General features: G+C 33.7%; 1 protein-coding gene across 3 annotated transcripts in view; it reads right to left on the bottom strand.

The window, feature by feature from the left end:
* LOC132737980 (opioid growth factor receptor-like protein 1) overlaps positions 1-14885 on the bottom strand; it is a 36710-nt gene extending 21825 nt beyond the window's left edge. The window contains exons 1-7 of one of the 3 annotated variants that reach the window (XM_060725381.1): positions 14696-14872; positions 14191-14481; positions 12161-12233; positions 11435-11513; positions 10411-10477; positions 9582-9730; positions 4013-6005 (exon numbers count right to left, since the gene is read on the bottom strand). In XM_060725381.1, coding sequence (XP_060581364.1) covers positions 4883-6005; positions 9582-9730; positions 10411-10477; positions 11435-11513; positions 12161-12233; positions 14191-14481; positions 14696-14770 — 1857 coding nt within the window. In that variant the 5' untranslated portion in view covers positions 14771-14872 and the 3' untranslated portion in view covers positions 4013-4882. Of the gene's footprint in view, positions 1-4012; positions 6006-9581; positions 9731-10410; positions 10478-11434; positions 11514-12160; positions 12234-14190; positions 14482-14695 lie in introns of those variants that run through there. The other 2 variants (XM_060725378.1, XM_060725379.1) reach the window with 2 other exon arrangements.
* Positions 14886-17522: the final 2637 nt, after the last annotated feature.

Genomic DNA, 17522 nt, shown 5'->3' with positions numbered 1-17522 from the left:
TTGTAATTTTCAAATTGTGTTGTGTGTAGCTCAAAGAGTATTTCACCTAGTCATGAAACATTAAATACAGGAATGTTGATCAGCACGTGTAGTTAAGCACTGGGGTTTGCATTTATTCAGTATTTGAAGAGTTATTGCCCATGACTAAATAAAAATTTTGCAATTTTCAACTTGTGTCAAGTGTAGCCCGAAATAGTTTAGACCTAAAGTCATGAAACTTTACAGAAATGTTGTTCAGCATGTTTAGTTGTGCACCTGGGGGTTTGCTCGTGGATTTATTCAGTGTTTGTAGAGTTATTGCCCTTGACTTAAGTTAAAGTTGCAATTTTCATCTTGCGTCGTGCCTTGGCCTAAAAGTATTTGACCTAAAGAGAAATGTTGGTCAGCATGTCAATTTGTGCATTATCAGTTATTTGTAGAGTAATTTCCCTTGACTTAGTAAAATTTGCATTTTATATAATTGTGACGCGCATAGCCCAAAAAGTATTTGACCTATAGTCAAAAAACTTTTACAGAAGTGTTGGTAACTTCTCATTTTTTATCACTCAAAAAACTGTTGTTTGAAGTTTCCTGTTCCGGTTATGATAGTCTTGTATTTCATGAGAAAAAAATGGAGTATTACTAACTTAAACAGATATTAGCATGATATAAATATGGATTACTTGTAGCTGACTGACGTTGTTTTGTTATTTGAAGTAACATATTGTAAATAAACATCTTTGAATGTCATTATTGACTATGAAATATTATTCTTTATCATTATAAACCAAGAAACAGTAGTGAAGAAACAGGCTATAAAATCTTAACCAAAAGTGTAACAAACATTATTAGGAATTATAAAGGGAGATAATTAAAAAATAAAAAACGGTGGCAATTTAGATCTTCAAGACAGCACAGTCTCATTGATCGCTGTCACTTTGTTTTGCGTTACTAAAATACTTTTAATTCATTTAAAGTTATTCCCTGAAAAAGGATTATTATGTACCATAAAGGGAGATAATTCAAACATAAAATAATGATAGGTTATTGTTCTTTGACACTGCATTTCTTCTGACTTGTTGCTATAACCATGTAAAGTCCCAATACATTGTATTTTAAAGATATTATTGACAGCTATACTTCTGACAAGCATCATTGAAAAGAAATTTTGATGCTGCACACTTTCACCGATATCTATCACTATTTGAAGTTCTTTTTGAATTACTTCAATACTTTTTCAGGGACAAGTAGATAAAGTATCATAAAGGGAGATGATTAAAAAACTAAGCAATGAAGTGTTACGCTTCTTTGACACTAGACTTCCTCTTTCTAGTCTTTACAACTGTGTTTAGTTTCAATGAGATATTGTTGATAGTTAATGTGTTATACACTGGAATAGCATTGACATTTTTAAGTATCGTAAAGGGAGATAATTCAAAAACTAATCAATGCAGCGTTATGGTTCTTTGACAATGCACTTCCGTTTTCTAGTCTTTACAAGTCTGTAGTCTGAATATATTATTATTTGAGATATTGTTGATACTAGTGTATCATACTATTTAACTCAAGGGAGATAAAGTTATCATTTTTTGACACTGCACTTCCGTTTAATGGTCTTTATCACTGTGTGAAGTTTACGAAATATTCCTTCCATACTCTACAAAGTTATTCTTTGGACAAGAGTGTGACAGACAGACGTATGAACATTCTTAGGACACATTCCTCTAACCACAAAAGTATCCAAATGTAAGTTTGGACAGATGGAAAATTGCAGACTTTACACTATGAAATACTATATCTTTAATTCATTTATCATCTATACAAATATTTCTGTAAATATCATAGGCATGAATGAACTATCACAAATATAACAATTTAGTTTAATGATGAATCCAACTACATGTACACTCTTGATACTAAGTTATCAACAAGAGGGCCATGATGGCCCTAAGGTCGCTCACCTGTATATAGGCCCCCCAACCCCCCCCCCCAACGTTGCAGGGCCAATTTAACCCAAGGGCTTTTATTTGCACAAACTCGGTAGACACCCATAAGAAGATGTTTCATGCTAAACATCTAAGCTCTAGCTCATTGGGCTCTTTAAAAGAATATTTTTTTTAAGTTTTTACTATACACATATAGTTAAAAACAATGACACCCCTGGGGCCGGGCCAGTTTTGACCCCAGGGCTTTTATTTGAACAAACTTTGTAGACACTTACTAGAAGATGTTTCATGCTTAATATCTAAACTCTAGCTATTTGGGTTTTTTCAAAGAAGATTTTAAGTTTTTGCTTTACACATATAAAGAAAATCAATGACCCCCGGGGCGGGGCCAATTTTGACCCCAGGTCTTTTATTTGAACAAACTTTGTAGACACTCACTAAAAGATGTTTCATGCTTAATATCTTAACTCTAGCTATTTGGGTTTTTTCAAAGAAGATTTTTTAAGTTTTTGCTATACACATATAAGAAAAATCAATGACCCCCGGGGCGGTGCCAATTTTGACCCCAGGGCTTTTATTTGAACAAACGTGGTAGACACCTATTAGAACATGTTTCATGCTAAATATCTTAGCCATAGCTCTTTGAGTTCTTTAAAAGAAGCTTTTTTAAGTTTTAATTATATGCATATAGGGAAAATCAATGACCCCCCGGGGCGGGGCCAATTTTGACCCAAGGGCTTTTATTTGAACAAACTTGGTAGACACTTATTAGAACATGTTTCATGCTAAATATCTTAGCTCTAACTCTTTTGGTTCTTTAAAGAAGATTTTTTAAGTTTTTACTATATGCATATAGGGAAAATCAATGACCCCCTGGGGCGGGGCCAATTTTGACCCCAGGGCTTTTATTTGAACAAACTTGGTAGACACCTATTAGAACATGTTTGATGCTCAATATCTTAGCCATAGCTCTTTGAGTTCTTAAAAAGAAGATTTTTTAAGTTTTTACTATATGCATATAGGGAAAATCAATGACCCCCCGGGGCGGGGCCAATTTTGACCCCAGGGCTTTTATTTGAACAAACTTGGTAGACATCCATTAGAACATGTTTCATGCTAAATATCTTAGCTCTAGCTCTTTGGGCTCTTTAAAAGAAGATTTTTTAAGTTTTTACTATATGCATATAGGGAAAATCAATGACCCCCCGGGGCGGGGCCAATTTTTACCCCAGGGCTTTTATTTGAACAAACTTGGTAGACACTCACTAGAAGATGTTTCATGCCAAATATCTAAGCTCTAGCTCTTATGGTTTTTTAAAAGAAGATATTTAAAGTTTTTTCTTTCGGTTGCCATGGCAACCAGAGTTCTGCATGGAATTAAATTCTTTGAACAATTTTTAAAGGTGACCACCAAAGGAACATTGCTGTGAAGTTTGGATGAAATTGGCTTAGTGGTTTATGAGAAGATGTCATTTAAAGTAAAAGTTTACGGACGGACGACGGACGGACGGACGGACAGACGCCGGACGAAAAGCGATCACAAAAGCTAACCCTGTCACTTTGTGACAGGTGAGCTAAAAATGCAACAGTTCAAGTTTTAGCATCCCAAAAAATTTTTGGCTAGAACAAAAAATCAATAATATATTTATGAGTTGAGGTTAGTCACTGATAGTTCTGACACTGGGACATTATAATTCAGTCAAAATCAACGCAAAAGTTATCTGTCATGAGCAGGGGCAAACAGTTACAGTTTTATTTATAATTTTTTTGTGTGATGCTAGTATATTCAGAGGTATACAGGAGATAACATAACACCACACATACTGGAGAAACACTTTTTGGCTGTTCAGCTAAAAAGTCTTGCACACAATTAAGGTACCAGCACCTTATTTGCAACCAATCAAATTTTGTCTAATAATAGATGCAAAATCATTATCTTTCAGTTCATTAACAAGTTAACATGTCTTCTGCCATCAGTATTAAGCAAGACTTAGCTTTCACCTCTTTTAAGTCAAGTTTCTCTATCAACCTGGCAAATCCGTATTTTTATATTGCAATCCAAACAACTCACAAAGGAAAATTTCAAATTAAAAGAAGGAAAAATCTATTGCATAAATAACGGAAAGTTACAAATTTAATGCAGCAGTTATTCCTATCACACAATGTCTTTTTTCTCTCAATGATTCAATAATGATCAAACTTATCAAAAAGAAAAATCAAAGCACAGATGGCGCTGAATTTGTTTGGGTCTCAGAATGTCAGAAAGGTGAAGGTTGTGAGATTATAAACCAATTTGTTTTTGTAAAGTGCCACCAATGCTTTCCAGTGTTATAACTGTAGTAAATTGGCTATAAGACTAATTGCAACACTGATAGTCAATTCAATGTTTATTTGACTTAAAACATTTTAAAAAAAAATGAGTTGCCTCAACTGGGATTTGAACTCCAGACCTCTCGGAGCGAGCGTGCAAACCCTTCGGCCACAGTGGATATATATGTTATAGGCCTGAAGAAAACCATATTATTCTAAATAAGGGTTTGTTACTCTTATTATTTTGACGCTAAACCTGTTGTTTAACACAGATGTAAATAATCATCGAGCTTACTTTAAGCATGTATATCTATAAAGAATGAAACAATATTAGAAATCTTCGACCATTCGGGAACTACTTTGCTTGAAAATTAATGCGCCTGTCATTTGACAATCTTTACGCATTGATCTCCCCTGAATTTTTCGGCGTTAGTGTACATATAAAGGGAAGTAACCGCTTCAAAAAGTGGACTACTTTAGGCATTTGCAATTAACAGCATTCGACTCTGAAATTTCGCTACCATTATTTGTTTGGTCTGACGACCCAAACAAATAAAAACAGCATTGTGAAAATGGTTGAAACTAAACATGTCATTGTCTCAGTGCACTTGAAATGTATTGTAATCATGTTATATGAATATATTTTTTTAATTTCCTGTTTCTGTTTCCATCAATTCTTCTTCTTTATTTTCAACTTCACTGCTAATTTTGTTGCTATTACTCTCTGTAGATTCTATACTTTTTTCTTCTAGATTTATCTTATTACCTTTGGCAGCAAGTTCTGAATCAGAATGAGTACCATTTTCTGTGTCTGTTGTTTCCATCTTTTCATGATTAGACTGTAAAAGGTCAACATTTTCATCTGAAGTTTTTAAAGCACTTTTTTCAAAATGTTTTTCTTTATTAGGATCAGTCCTTTCATCTTCTGAATTACCAATAACATCTTTTTTGTCATTACCTTTGTTTTCATTTTCACTGCCAACTGGATCTATCTCCTCTATTTCCTTTATTTCTCCATTTATAGTAGAAGACTTGCCATCAGACTCTGTTTTGTCTTCTGAATTTTGCTCAACAATTTCTTTAGGACCTTCTTCTTCAGTTTCTTTCATCAAATTAATTTTTCCAGTGGTCATTTTTCCAGGTACACTATCATCACACTCACTGCCTCCTTCCAATTCATCGTTCTTGGATTTCTTTGCTTCTTCTTTCCTCCAATGTGCCATCTCTTGGCTTTCTTCTGGGTGGTCATCATTTTCAGGCCCTGAATCAGACATTTCATGATCCTTTTTTGACTTTCCTTTTGGAAGATCCTCATCAATCAAACTCATAGCATAATATAGAGTTCCATCCTCGCCATCATCAGAAATTTCATTTTTATTATCTCCATCGACTTCATCTTTTTTGTCTTTCACATTATCAGCTTTTTTATCTTTTCCATTTTTGGATAATGACTTTTTATCAGACTTTGAATCTTCAATCTTGTCTGACCAATAGCTACTTGGAGGAGAAGGTGATCTATTTCTCCTTTTTGTTTGAAGATTTTCATCTTGCAACAGTTTTTCATAATAGTCAAATATTTCTTCCCTTTCCTCATCATCTTTCAAAACGCCAATCCAATACTTGACACAACTGTCAATGACGTTAGATAAGGTACCTTCAACCATTCCTTCATACAATATGAACTTTACAAAGTTTTTCTTCAGATGTTCATATCCAAATTCTCCTAGACATTTCAGTATTCTTGTTATCCTCAAATAGTTGTGGAATGACCTGTAAAATAATGATTAGGTGTGATTATATACCATATATAGTCACAACTAAATCTTTGGCTAAAAGATGATCCAATATTTATAAAATTTCAATCGGAGAACAGCCATCATAGTGTAAATTGGTTATTATATGTATACAACCATTTGGTCATACAAGATCAAACCATATACATGTATAATGTACAGTAAATAATGGACTAGTTAGATTACAAAACAAACGGACCATGATAGACCTAACCTATATCCCTCAACAGAGTTTATAAGAAAATTTGCTAACTAGGAACTATACTGGGAAACATGACCCTATCCCTTGTATTCTATAATTATGCCCCCGCCATGTAATGGCCGGGGCATATAGTGTTACCCTGTTCCGTCCTTCCGTCATTCTGTCATTCAGTCATCATCAGTTTCCGTTCATTATCTTAGTAACAGTTGCACACATTCAACTCAAATTTGACATATGGATATGTCATGAGAAAATACAGGTCAAGTTCAAATTTGTTCATGGTTCGATGATTTTTGGCAGAGTTATGCCCCTTTTACTTTAAAATAATATGAAATTTTCAGTTTCCGTTCATTATCTCCCCAACGGTATAACACATTCAACTCAAACTTAACAAATGAATATGTCATTAGAAAATACAGGTCAAGTTCGAATTTGGTCATGGTTCAATGATTTTTGTCAGAGTTATGCCCCTTTTACTTTGAAAATAATATGAAATTTTCAGTTTCTGTTTATTATCTCCCCAACGGTATGACATATTCAACTCAAACTTGACATATGAATACGTCAACGAAATGTGCAGGTAAAGTTCAAATTTGGTCATGGTTCAATGATTTTTGGCAGAGTAATGCCCCTTTCACTTTGAAAATAATATGAAATTTACAGTTTCTGTTCATTATCTACCCAACAGTGTTACATATTCAACTCAAATTTGACATATGGATATGTCAAAGGAATGGGCAGGTCAAGTTGGAATTTGGTCATGGTTTGATGATTTTTTGGCAGAGTTATGTCCCTTTCACTTTGAAAATAATATAGATGCATCTAAGGAATAAGCAGTTTAAGTTTGAATTTGGTCGTGGTTCAATGATTTTGGACAAACTTATCTTTCCTGAATGTTGGAAAAATTTTGAAACACATACTTTTGTGGAAATGTATGTAGCCATTATTTTGGCTACAAATATGCAATATGCTATTTTCAAAAGGTTAAGACTGAATAATTTCAGTGCCTTGAACATTGTATGAAAATGGTTTAAAAATTGAAAAGTTTTAAGGGCTTTGAACTAATTTGTGCAAACAAATTTGGAACTAAATATTATAACATCTGAAATTTTGGCTGCATGCGGGGGCATCCGTGACATGATGACACATTTCTAGTCTTGGTTGCATTGGTACCTAGGAGTCAATGTAATGAAATATGTACTACATTAGGATAACATTAGACCCCAAGGAGTGGCAAAGTTTAACTCAAGGGCGGAAACTTTATCAACCTTGTCAGAGATCCATTAGACAATAATTCATGGCAAACTTGTCTTAATTTTTTGTTGTTGTTGTTACTTTATTTATTATTTCCTATTACTAAAGAAGATAACTTGAATAACTTTGGTAGTGGTGCTCTAGACAAAGCATCATGCTAAACATCTTAGCTCTTCACTTGCCTTCATGGTTTCAGAGACATTTTTATGCCCCCGCCATGTAATGGCCGGGGCATATAGTGTTACCCTGTTCCGTCCTTCCGTCATCATCAGTTTCCGTTCATTATCTTAGTAACGGTTGCACACATTCAACTCAAATTTGACATATGGATATGTCATGAGAAAATACAGGTCAAGTTCGAATTTGGTCATGGTTCGATGATTTTTGGCAGAGTTATGCCCCTTTTACTTTAAAATAATATGAAATTTTCAGTTTCCGTTCATTATCTCCCCAATGGTACAACACATTCAACTCAAACTTGACATATGGATATGTCATGAGAAAATACAGGTCAAGTTCGAATTTGGTCATGGTTCGATGATTTTTGACAGAGTTATGCCCCTTTTACTTTAAAATAATATGAAATTTTCAGTTTCCGTTCATTATCTCCCCAATGGTACAACACATTCAACTCAAACTTAACATATGGATATGTCATGAGAAAATACAGGTCAAGTTCGAATTTGGTCATGGTTCAATGATTTTTGGCAGAGTTATGCCCCTTTTACTTTGAAATAATATGAAATTTTCAGTTTCCATTCATTATCTCCCCAATGGTACAACACATTCAACTCAAATTTGACATATGGATATGTCGTGAGAAAATACAGGTCAAGTTTGAATTTGGTCACAGTTCAATGATTTTTGGCAGAGTTATGCCCCTTTCAATTTGAAAATAATATGAAATTTTAGTTTCTGATCATTATCTCTCCCAAACGGTACAACACATTCAACTCAAACTTGACATATGGATACGTCACAGGAATGCGCAGGTCAAGTTCAAAGTTGGTCATGGTTCAATGATTTTTGGCAGAGTTATGCCCCTTTCACTTTGAAAATAATATGAAATTTTCAGTTTCTGTTTATTATCTCCCCAACGGTACAACACATTCAACTCAAATTTGACATATGGATATGTTTTTGGAATGCGCAGGCCAAGTTGGAATTTGGTCATGGTTCAATGATTTTTGGCAGAGTAATGCCCCTTTCACTTTGAAAATAATATGAAATTTACAGTTTCTGTTCATTATCTACCCAACAACTCAAATTTGACATATGGATATGTCAAAGTAATGGGCAGGTCAAGTTTGAATTTGGTCATGGTTCGATTATTTTTTGGCAGAGTTATGTCCCTTTCACTTTGAAAATAATATAGATACATCTTAGGAATAAGCAGTTTAAGTTTGAATTTGGTCGTGGTTCAATGATTTTGGACAAACTTACCTTTCTTGAATGTTGGAAAAATTTTGAACTTTCAGTTTCAGCACTGAAATGTATGTAGCCATTATTTTGGCTACAAATATGAAATATGCTATTTTCAAAAGGTTTAAACTGAATAATTTCAGTGCCTTGAACATTGTATGAAAATGGTTTGTGTTAACATTGAAAAGTTTTAAGGGCTTTGAACTTAAAATGAAAAAAATAATTTGTGCAAACAAATTTGGAACTAAATATTATAACATCTGAAATTTTGGCTGCATGCGGGGGCATCCGTGGCATGATGACACATTTCTAGTTAAAGTTTTTACTATACGTGTACAAGGTCCCGCACCCCGGATTGGACCAAATTTGACCCAAGGGCAATCTGAATAACCATGGTAGAGGTCCAATTAAATAAATGATGTTTCATATTAAATTTCATAACTCTAGCAACTGCAGTTTACGGTGGGAAAGACTTTTGTTGTAATGTACTTTATTAGGAAATATTTACATTTAACTACCATTTACCTAGTCTATTTTGAGCCCCTGTGGCATCCTTATGTGCAGACTGAAACAATTTACACAACATTTGCAAAGTCTGTAATTGTTACCTTAATCAATCAGGAATGAACTTTTTTATACATTCAAAAGAAGCTTGGACATTGTCAGAGAACTAACCTGTTGAGATGTCTAAATCTGTCCCTCCAGTTATCTGCCCTAACAATTGTACCATCATCTTCATTCTTCAACTCCATTCCATAGAAATCCAGCATCATTTTGTAAGATGTCAAAATCCTCTGCATTGCCTTCTTATTCCTCTGGATTTTCTGAATACATAATAATAAATACAAATCTAATTACTTCTAGACGTGATTTTAGCCTGGGGTCTCTATCCAAAACAGCAAGACATACATCAAACTAGGACAATCAAAAGTAGTTTGCTTGTATGATTAATGGACCTACTATGTATACTTTGACTCTATTTGTTTGTTCAAGAAGAAATCAATTAGTAACCTACTTCACTCTTTTAATAACAGTTTCAAAATACTGTAGAACTTTTGTACCTTACCTTACCTTTGAAACTTATCTTACCTGATCTTGCTTTGAGAAAGTTTAAGATAAAAACATTTTGCTTTGATAAAAACAGTCTATTATGGAGACATAATGTAGTTTAATAAATTACTGGGAATTTGAGACAGGTACTCACAGAGATGTTATCGGACAAAATATTGGCTAGAAAAAAGTTTGACTATACCTGGGCTTTAAATTATGGTAAAAAATGTAATAATGAACCTTTTGCACCATTCATAAAATTCAAGCTTATAGACCAATTTAACTTACATAGCAGAGTTGACGAACCACAATAAAGTTCAGCTTAAAAAGGGAAATAAAAAAACTTGAAAACCAAGGGCAGTACATGTACATTGTTAGCAATTGGTATTGGCCTTTAGACCTCTCTCCTCTTTATATTCCTGGTATTAAGATGCATACAAGTACATAAAGTTACCTTTATTTCATGCAGCTGCAGTTCCTGGGCGTGCCAATTCAAACCGGACTCTCTGATTGGGAAAAGCCTGTAACACATTAATAATTAAAATGTTATACTGTAAAATAGTGATTTGGTACATACATGTATGAATACAGTTGCTACTGCAGCACTTAAATCTCACTTAAATAACTACTTCATATCATATTAAGAATTACATTCCTGTAACAAAGTAAAATGAAAAATCAAGGAAATAAAACTGAAAAACATTTAACTATATTTTTTAGGTTAACAAGTAGCTGAATTTTATGCAACCATAATGTAGTATTGTGTAAATGGTCTGTGAAACCCACTTATTCATAGTATGGAATAGTTTTTATACATATTCAGTTAACCCATTATGCCATACCAAAGTTGAAACACATAATGAAAGGCCTTTGTCTCCAGTATTGAGACAGGCCAGTCTGCACATAATCATGCACACAGACACGGTTCTATACTGTTTAAAATTTAAATTCCAAATTAAAAAGATCACAGAAAACACAAAGAAGTTATATAATTATATATGTTGTTGTAGAACAGAACATTACTTTTATTTACTCACAACATTTTTATCAGTTACAATTCAATATGAATAAACATATACAAATTCACATGACATGGCATTTCACTTGTATAAATGTTATAAACAGACAAGTATAGCCTGAATATAGTAAAATATAAAAGTTTGTGTGGAGTTTAAGGACAAGTTAGGCAAGTTGAATAAAATTCTATATTGTATGTCAACAAGTGTAAGATTCTTTTTATCGCATAATTCAAAGTGCTAGAATAAAACAAAATATTCATGCTTTAATGTTATATGACATTTTTTTAAATAATTCAATGAACTGTTTAAGCTTGAAAATGTAACATTTACACATATTTAATATAACAAAAACATAAAAGGTAGCACTATATTGGAAACAAGGAATTTATTTAAAAAGAGGGGAAAAATCTGTATAAGTCAAGTGGTGTATGTGTCAATATACTATTTAGTTTAACTAACCACTGTATGTATCCATGGTGAACCTCTAGAAGTTTGTAGTCTCCCCACCAATTCACATGAATCTGATCTATATAGTCACCTGAAAGACGAATTGATAGTAAATTGCATATTGTATCTACTGTGAAGCAAGAGCCACAAAAATCATTAACAGGCCATATTCAAAGGCCATACCTCAGTCAAAAATCATTCAACCAGGAACTCCATTAAATAAGCACCAGCACTAGAGCTACCTATCAATTCTGTAAAAGTTCACTGAAACTGCATTAGTGCTATAAGAGAAGTAGTCCAGACAAACTGATTAATTAATTAAAATCATAAAGGGGTCATAACTCTGACAAAATTCATTGAACCGGAAAATTCTGATGATGTGCACAACTAGACTTGGTACTGATCATTCTTGTAAAGTTTGGATGAAATTGCAAAAGTAGTTTTTGATGAGTAGTCCAAACAAACTTTGAAATGGCCAGACAGACAGATGGACAAATAGATGGGGAAGTGATCCCTATATGTCAATATATATATGTAATGTAAAGATACAGTACTATTTACAAGCAAACATATAGAAAACATACAGCCACTGCATTTAATTTTGTCACAAAGCTTTAACATACATGTACTATAGTCCAAATATCCAAATTTCCTTTAAAAAACAACAAAAAAACAAAAATTAATCCATTATTATAGAATCATACATCTGGAAAGGTATTATAATTTTTAATAACATACCATCAGGTTTAGAGGGGATTTGGTTCATGTAGAATCTACAGTTGTCATCAAGTCCAGGGTCATCTTCTTTATCCTGAAATGTAATTTAATGAATAAATATACACTTTAAACTACAGAACTGTGACAAAACAAATTAGTAATGATTCACCACATAGCGATTCGCCACAGTTAAAATAATAATTTGTGACAGTTAATAAAATGAAATAACAAGGCCGTCGTCGATGGTCCGGCCGGTCCGGCCTTGGCCGGACCAATATTTTGGCCAAAAATGAGTAAAAAAAAACAACACAAAAACAAAAAAAACACGCATCGCTGATTAGCAATTTGACACTTAACTGGCCCCTTATGCAATGCGCGGTAATATACAAACATGACACGAAGAAACAACTGGACACAATTAATTGACCAGGTATATGTAGGGGTCCTACGAAGTCAAGTTCGAGTACTTTTTCGGTGTAATGCTCGCACACGACATCCTAGCATTGACAGACAACCTCAGCAAATCTCCTCAACAAGTTTCATTGTCAGCATCCGAGGGCCAGCGGCTAGCAAAGCGGACTCTAGATAGTTTGATAGACATGAGATCAGACGACAGTTCTGATTCTTTATAGATTAAACTTCAAAGTCGGTGTTAACGATCAAAATGTTCCGCGGAAGAGAAAGGCGCCCTTGGACACGATTCGAGATGGGGCACGGTGTTGGCTACAACCCCGTTACAGTGCAGGACGTGTTCCTCCTAAGTACTTTGAAGCAATCGATCTTGCCATTGCCAGTGTTAAAGAGAGATTTGACCAACCGGGATATCGCGTTCTTCAAAACGTGGAGAATTTACTTAAAAAGGCCGCACAACTTTTGAAGACCGAGTCCACTAGAGAACTTGGTTTTGTTTGTGATTTCTGTGGTAACGATATTAACCGAGACATCTTAGATGTGCAGCTTCACATTGAGATCGACAATGTCTCAAGTACGTTTGAACAATCTAATGGTGTTAACTGGACAGATCCACTCAACTTACGTGTAATTACCGATGAGTTCATCACTACCAGAGAACGACGGCGATGTGTTTTTGGAAAATTTACATAAAATGAGACTCTGTGTTGTGTAAGATTATTGTTAACAAAATACAAGTTACTGCTAAACAAAAAGTGGTTATTGTTGACTCGTAATGAACTATTTTTCCATCATGTCATCGATTGTTATTTAAGCTTATACCAATGTGTGATTTATGCTAAAACAATAATCCACGTACTGTAATATTTCTTTTATTTTGTTTATTTATAATCATCAGATAAAAATGCATTTAAAGATTATAATAACATAAGTTATTGTTTATTTTTCATTTGCCAAATATCAATTACATGTATTCATCTTTTTATGTACACACTGCCCGTCCGTCATGCGAACCTTAAATTTCACCCTTAAAACTTAACGACGCACTTTAAATCTGTAAAAATATCGTTGACATATTACTATAAATGTATGAGCGGCGGGCTGTAAACTGTGCCAAAATATACGGGAAAACGCCCCTGACAGCATCCTAGAATAAAAAAAATTCCGGGGGAGCATGCCCCCGTACCCCCCTAGATTCTACCTAAAACCAATCAAATTGGCCGCACCAATCACAAAATCGTGACGACGGGCCTGAATAATAATTGTTTGAGTGTGGCTGGTCTTATTTATATTCACAGTTAAAAAACTCAAAGAAAAGGAAAAAAACTTGTTTTAATTAATTTGACAATGACAATGTGTTGATTAATAATACAAGGCCTCCAGCTTAAAATACAATCAGATTTTCACTTTATGATAGAGTAACATATAGTTAGGAGTATATTTACAAAAAGCAATATGTTAAAATAAAAAAAATCTTAAATCAAACTAATCAAATTATATTATCATATCGATTTCTTTTACATATATGTCAAACTTAAATAATCTTGAATAATGTTATTTAATAATAATGGCTGACCTAAAAGAGGACATAAATCATTCACAATTAACTATCAAACATATGAGTTAATAAAGCTACTTACTGGATATCCATTTCTGTACTGCTCTGTATCCTTCTGTGCACCTCTTGTCCACGAAAATGAGAACATTCCTGCTCCGGTAACTTTCCTTTTAAGACTTGGTCTTTTTTCTACACTAGCCTTCTTTTCAACTGGCAAATCAGATTTCCTTTCAACACTTTTTCCTGTTTTCTTATTTATTGGTGTCACCTTCTTATCCTGTTTGCTTTGTTCCACTTTCCTTTTTGTTCCTATTGTAGACGGTGACTGTTCCACCTTACCCTTCCCTTTAGATTTTGTAGACTTCGAATTGTTCTAAAATTATAACAAAGATCAGTAGATAGCGTATAAATTGATGATTATTTAAATAAGTTAAATTTATCGATGACGAAAATATCTAAAGAATTAAGATTAATTACTTTCAGTAGTCACATGACAAACTAGTCAACTGCATGTCAAATCAGATTCAGATATAAGTTGATAAGTTCTACGGAAATCGAAACCGAAAATGAAAAGTATATTCACTTACTGGTTTTGAAAAATAGTCTCCCATAACAGTCTGACCTTTAAGTTGTTTTCCTTTCGCTGTCTTAGGGGTTGACATCGTTACTTAAACATATTATTTGTTTAAAAGAGTCGATTTCACAACCTTTGGACAAATTTTACCGGAAGTAAACAAACATCTATAGAATCTGAATAAATTCCGTTCCGTTCATATTCCGTACTTTTAACCGGTAATCAGACTTTCCTACCTGCGTTTTCCTCACCTATTGTGAAAAAACTGTGTACATCCTTCGGAAGTTCCCATTTTCATTCTTATCTTAAGATTAATATTGAATGATCAATATCAGTATTAATTTAATCACATGAAACTGAGTGTATAATTTATTGTATTTCTTTTATATTTATATACTTGTACCAAAAAATAATATTTGGTAGGGACAAAGATATTTAGAGCTCTCCATATTGTAGAGAACATTCCAGAACATATCTTTAATAATCTTAAAATAGTTTTATCAAAAAATGTTGCCTATACTATTTCCTATAATTCTCCCCATGTTAGAAAATAATAACACGAAATAACCGTCTTTGAAAAAATGAAAATAAATAATGAAAATCTTTTTGGGGAAGAACTGTCTGCATATTTAAAAAATTGTGGAGAGTTGTAAGGGAAGGAAATGGTTTGGGGGAAGTACCGTCAGGGTGAGGAACTGCAAGGAGATGTTTTGGTGTGCTTTTTAGAATTGTCTGTCATTCCATTTGACCGGTTCTATGTGTCTTCCAAAATCGCATCTTCTTCAAACACAAATATCAATCGCAAAACTTCGGCTCTATATCTATCCGTTTACTCAAGAGGAGATCAGCTGCAGATGACACAGACATCTCAGAATGAATTTAGTATGTTTTTCATGTTTAATGTATTATGTCACGGATATTAATTACAATTATAGTCCGTGATTATGTGAAATAAATTCTTTTTTTTTCTCATTTTAACTTCTTGGCGATTCTTGTTGGTAAATAGGGAGACCGCAACAATATTGTGAAATTTGAAACTAGTCAAGGAGTATTTTTTTTAGTATGGTATATCTAGCCAACATCTCAAATCTGGTTATCTTTTTTTACTCATTTTTTGTACAACAATTTAGTCATTAACAGTCTAGGTCATTGGTATAGCTCAATTATTTTTAGATATGATCATTCCTCATTCCAAATTAGGTAAGCTCACGCAGCTTAATGTCGCGCGTCAGTAAAGGCCGTGTAGAATCAGCATTCCCAGGTATGCTTGTTCTAAATATGACAAAGTCGCCCAACAAGAGGTCGCGCAAACTTATTTTCAGCAATCTCAAAATATCAAGAGTTTAATATGTGTATACAGGTTACTTTGTTTTAATGTTGAGGCCATATTTTGTAAAGCTTGGAAAAGGGGATTTTCTCAGTTATTCCTCAGCTGCTGACAAGTTTAAAGAATCACGCCCGTTTAACTCACAACGAGTGTAAAATGTCCATCGGTAAAAATGTTGTGAGCAACTTCCGTTCCTCGTTTGGACCCATCTGGCCCGTGTGCACGTAAAAAAGGTATTTTTTTCAAAATTTTTTTGAAGAATTTTTCAAAACATTTATGTAAAAAAAATCGGAAAAGAGTTAGCTCGATGTGTTTTCCAGTATACAATGTAAAGAATTGCCTGTTTTGGGGAAATTTGATGGGGTTACCCTCGACCATCCTGGGGTGCTGGGGAAAACTGGAACAACTTCCTGGGACCAAAATTTAAAGAAACGTGATTTTTTGTGAGTTTTTGCATTCTAACCAAAAAAGATGACAATCTTTTCGTAAATTATTACCCGAAAGTCTTCATAGAAAAAAGATAACCTTTTTTGCTTTAATCTCGTTGTGGCACCAAATTCGTTGTGAGCAAGACAAGCGCAGTGCTGTTTTGGTTTTTTAAAAGTAATTTAGATGGTGAAAAATAAATTTTAATTTTACCAAAGCAAATTAAAAAGTTTTTGACGCAGCATTTTTTTGCAAACGTTTTGCATTTTCCCCCAAAAGGGAGGCAAATTAGTTTTTGAAAATGCCTTTCGGTCAATCCTCGAAAATTTACATTGGCCATAACTTCCTTATAAAAACGGGTTTGATTCTATTTTGAACACACATCCCTTTGGCAAAACCCCCTTCCGGGGCCTTTTTTTAATTTTACCCCCTTGAAACCCTGAATGGCCTTTTACCTTGAAGGTCAAATTGTCCAAAACATTTTAAGAGGCCATAATGTCACCCAAACCAAGGGTTTTTATATTCTTTTGTAAAATAAGGTAAACCAAAAATTTATAATATCAAAAGTTTTGGCAGTTTGTGAAAAAAGGGGTTTTTGGGGAAACATTTTTAAGGGATAGTAAACATTAAATGTTTTTATTATTTAATTTGCTCTATTACTTACTTATTCGTGTTGCCAGGAGGTTAACATCGAGGGCAGTCTGGTGTGATTATAAACAATGGCAATGTATTTAACGCGCTCTGAGCATTCATTCAATTGTTTAGACTGGCCAAGTTATGTTAGAAAAAAAAAAACTATTGCAAAGAAAAACTATTGTGCAAAAACGATTTGATTGCTTTTGATGGATTGAAAATTGTATTCTCGGATTTGAAATTACATATTAAAACCAGACAAGCACTGCGCTTGTCTTGCTCATAACGAGGTTATGGGCTCACAACGAGGATTAAAGCAAAAAAGGTTAATCTTGTTTCTAAAATGAGACTTTCAGATAATAATTTACGCTGAAGGTTCTGCATGTGGGGCATCTGTTTAAAAGGTTAAAATGCACAAAAACGTCACCAGAACGACGTTTTCAATGTTAAATTT

Source organism: Ruditapes philippinarum, unplaced genomic scaffold (assembly GCF_026571515.1).
Source record: "Ruditapes philippinarum isolate M1 unplaced genomic scaffold, ASM2657151v2 ctg276_1_1_1_1, whole genome shotgun sequence".
Taxonomy (NCBI): domain Eukaryota; kingdom Metazoa; phylum Mollusca; class Bivalvia; order Venerida; family Veneridae; genus Ruditapes; species Ruditapes philippinarum.
The sequence above is the reverse complement of the archived record's forward strand: the minus strand, read 5'-3'. Positions and strand labels throughout refer to the sequence as shown.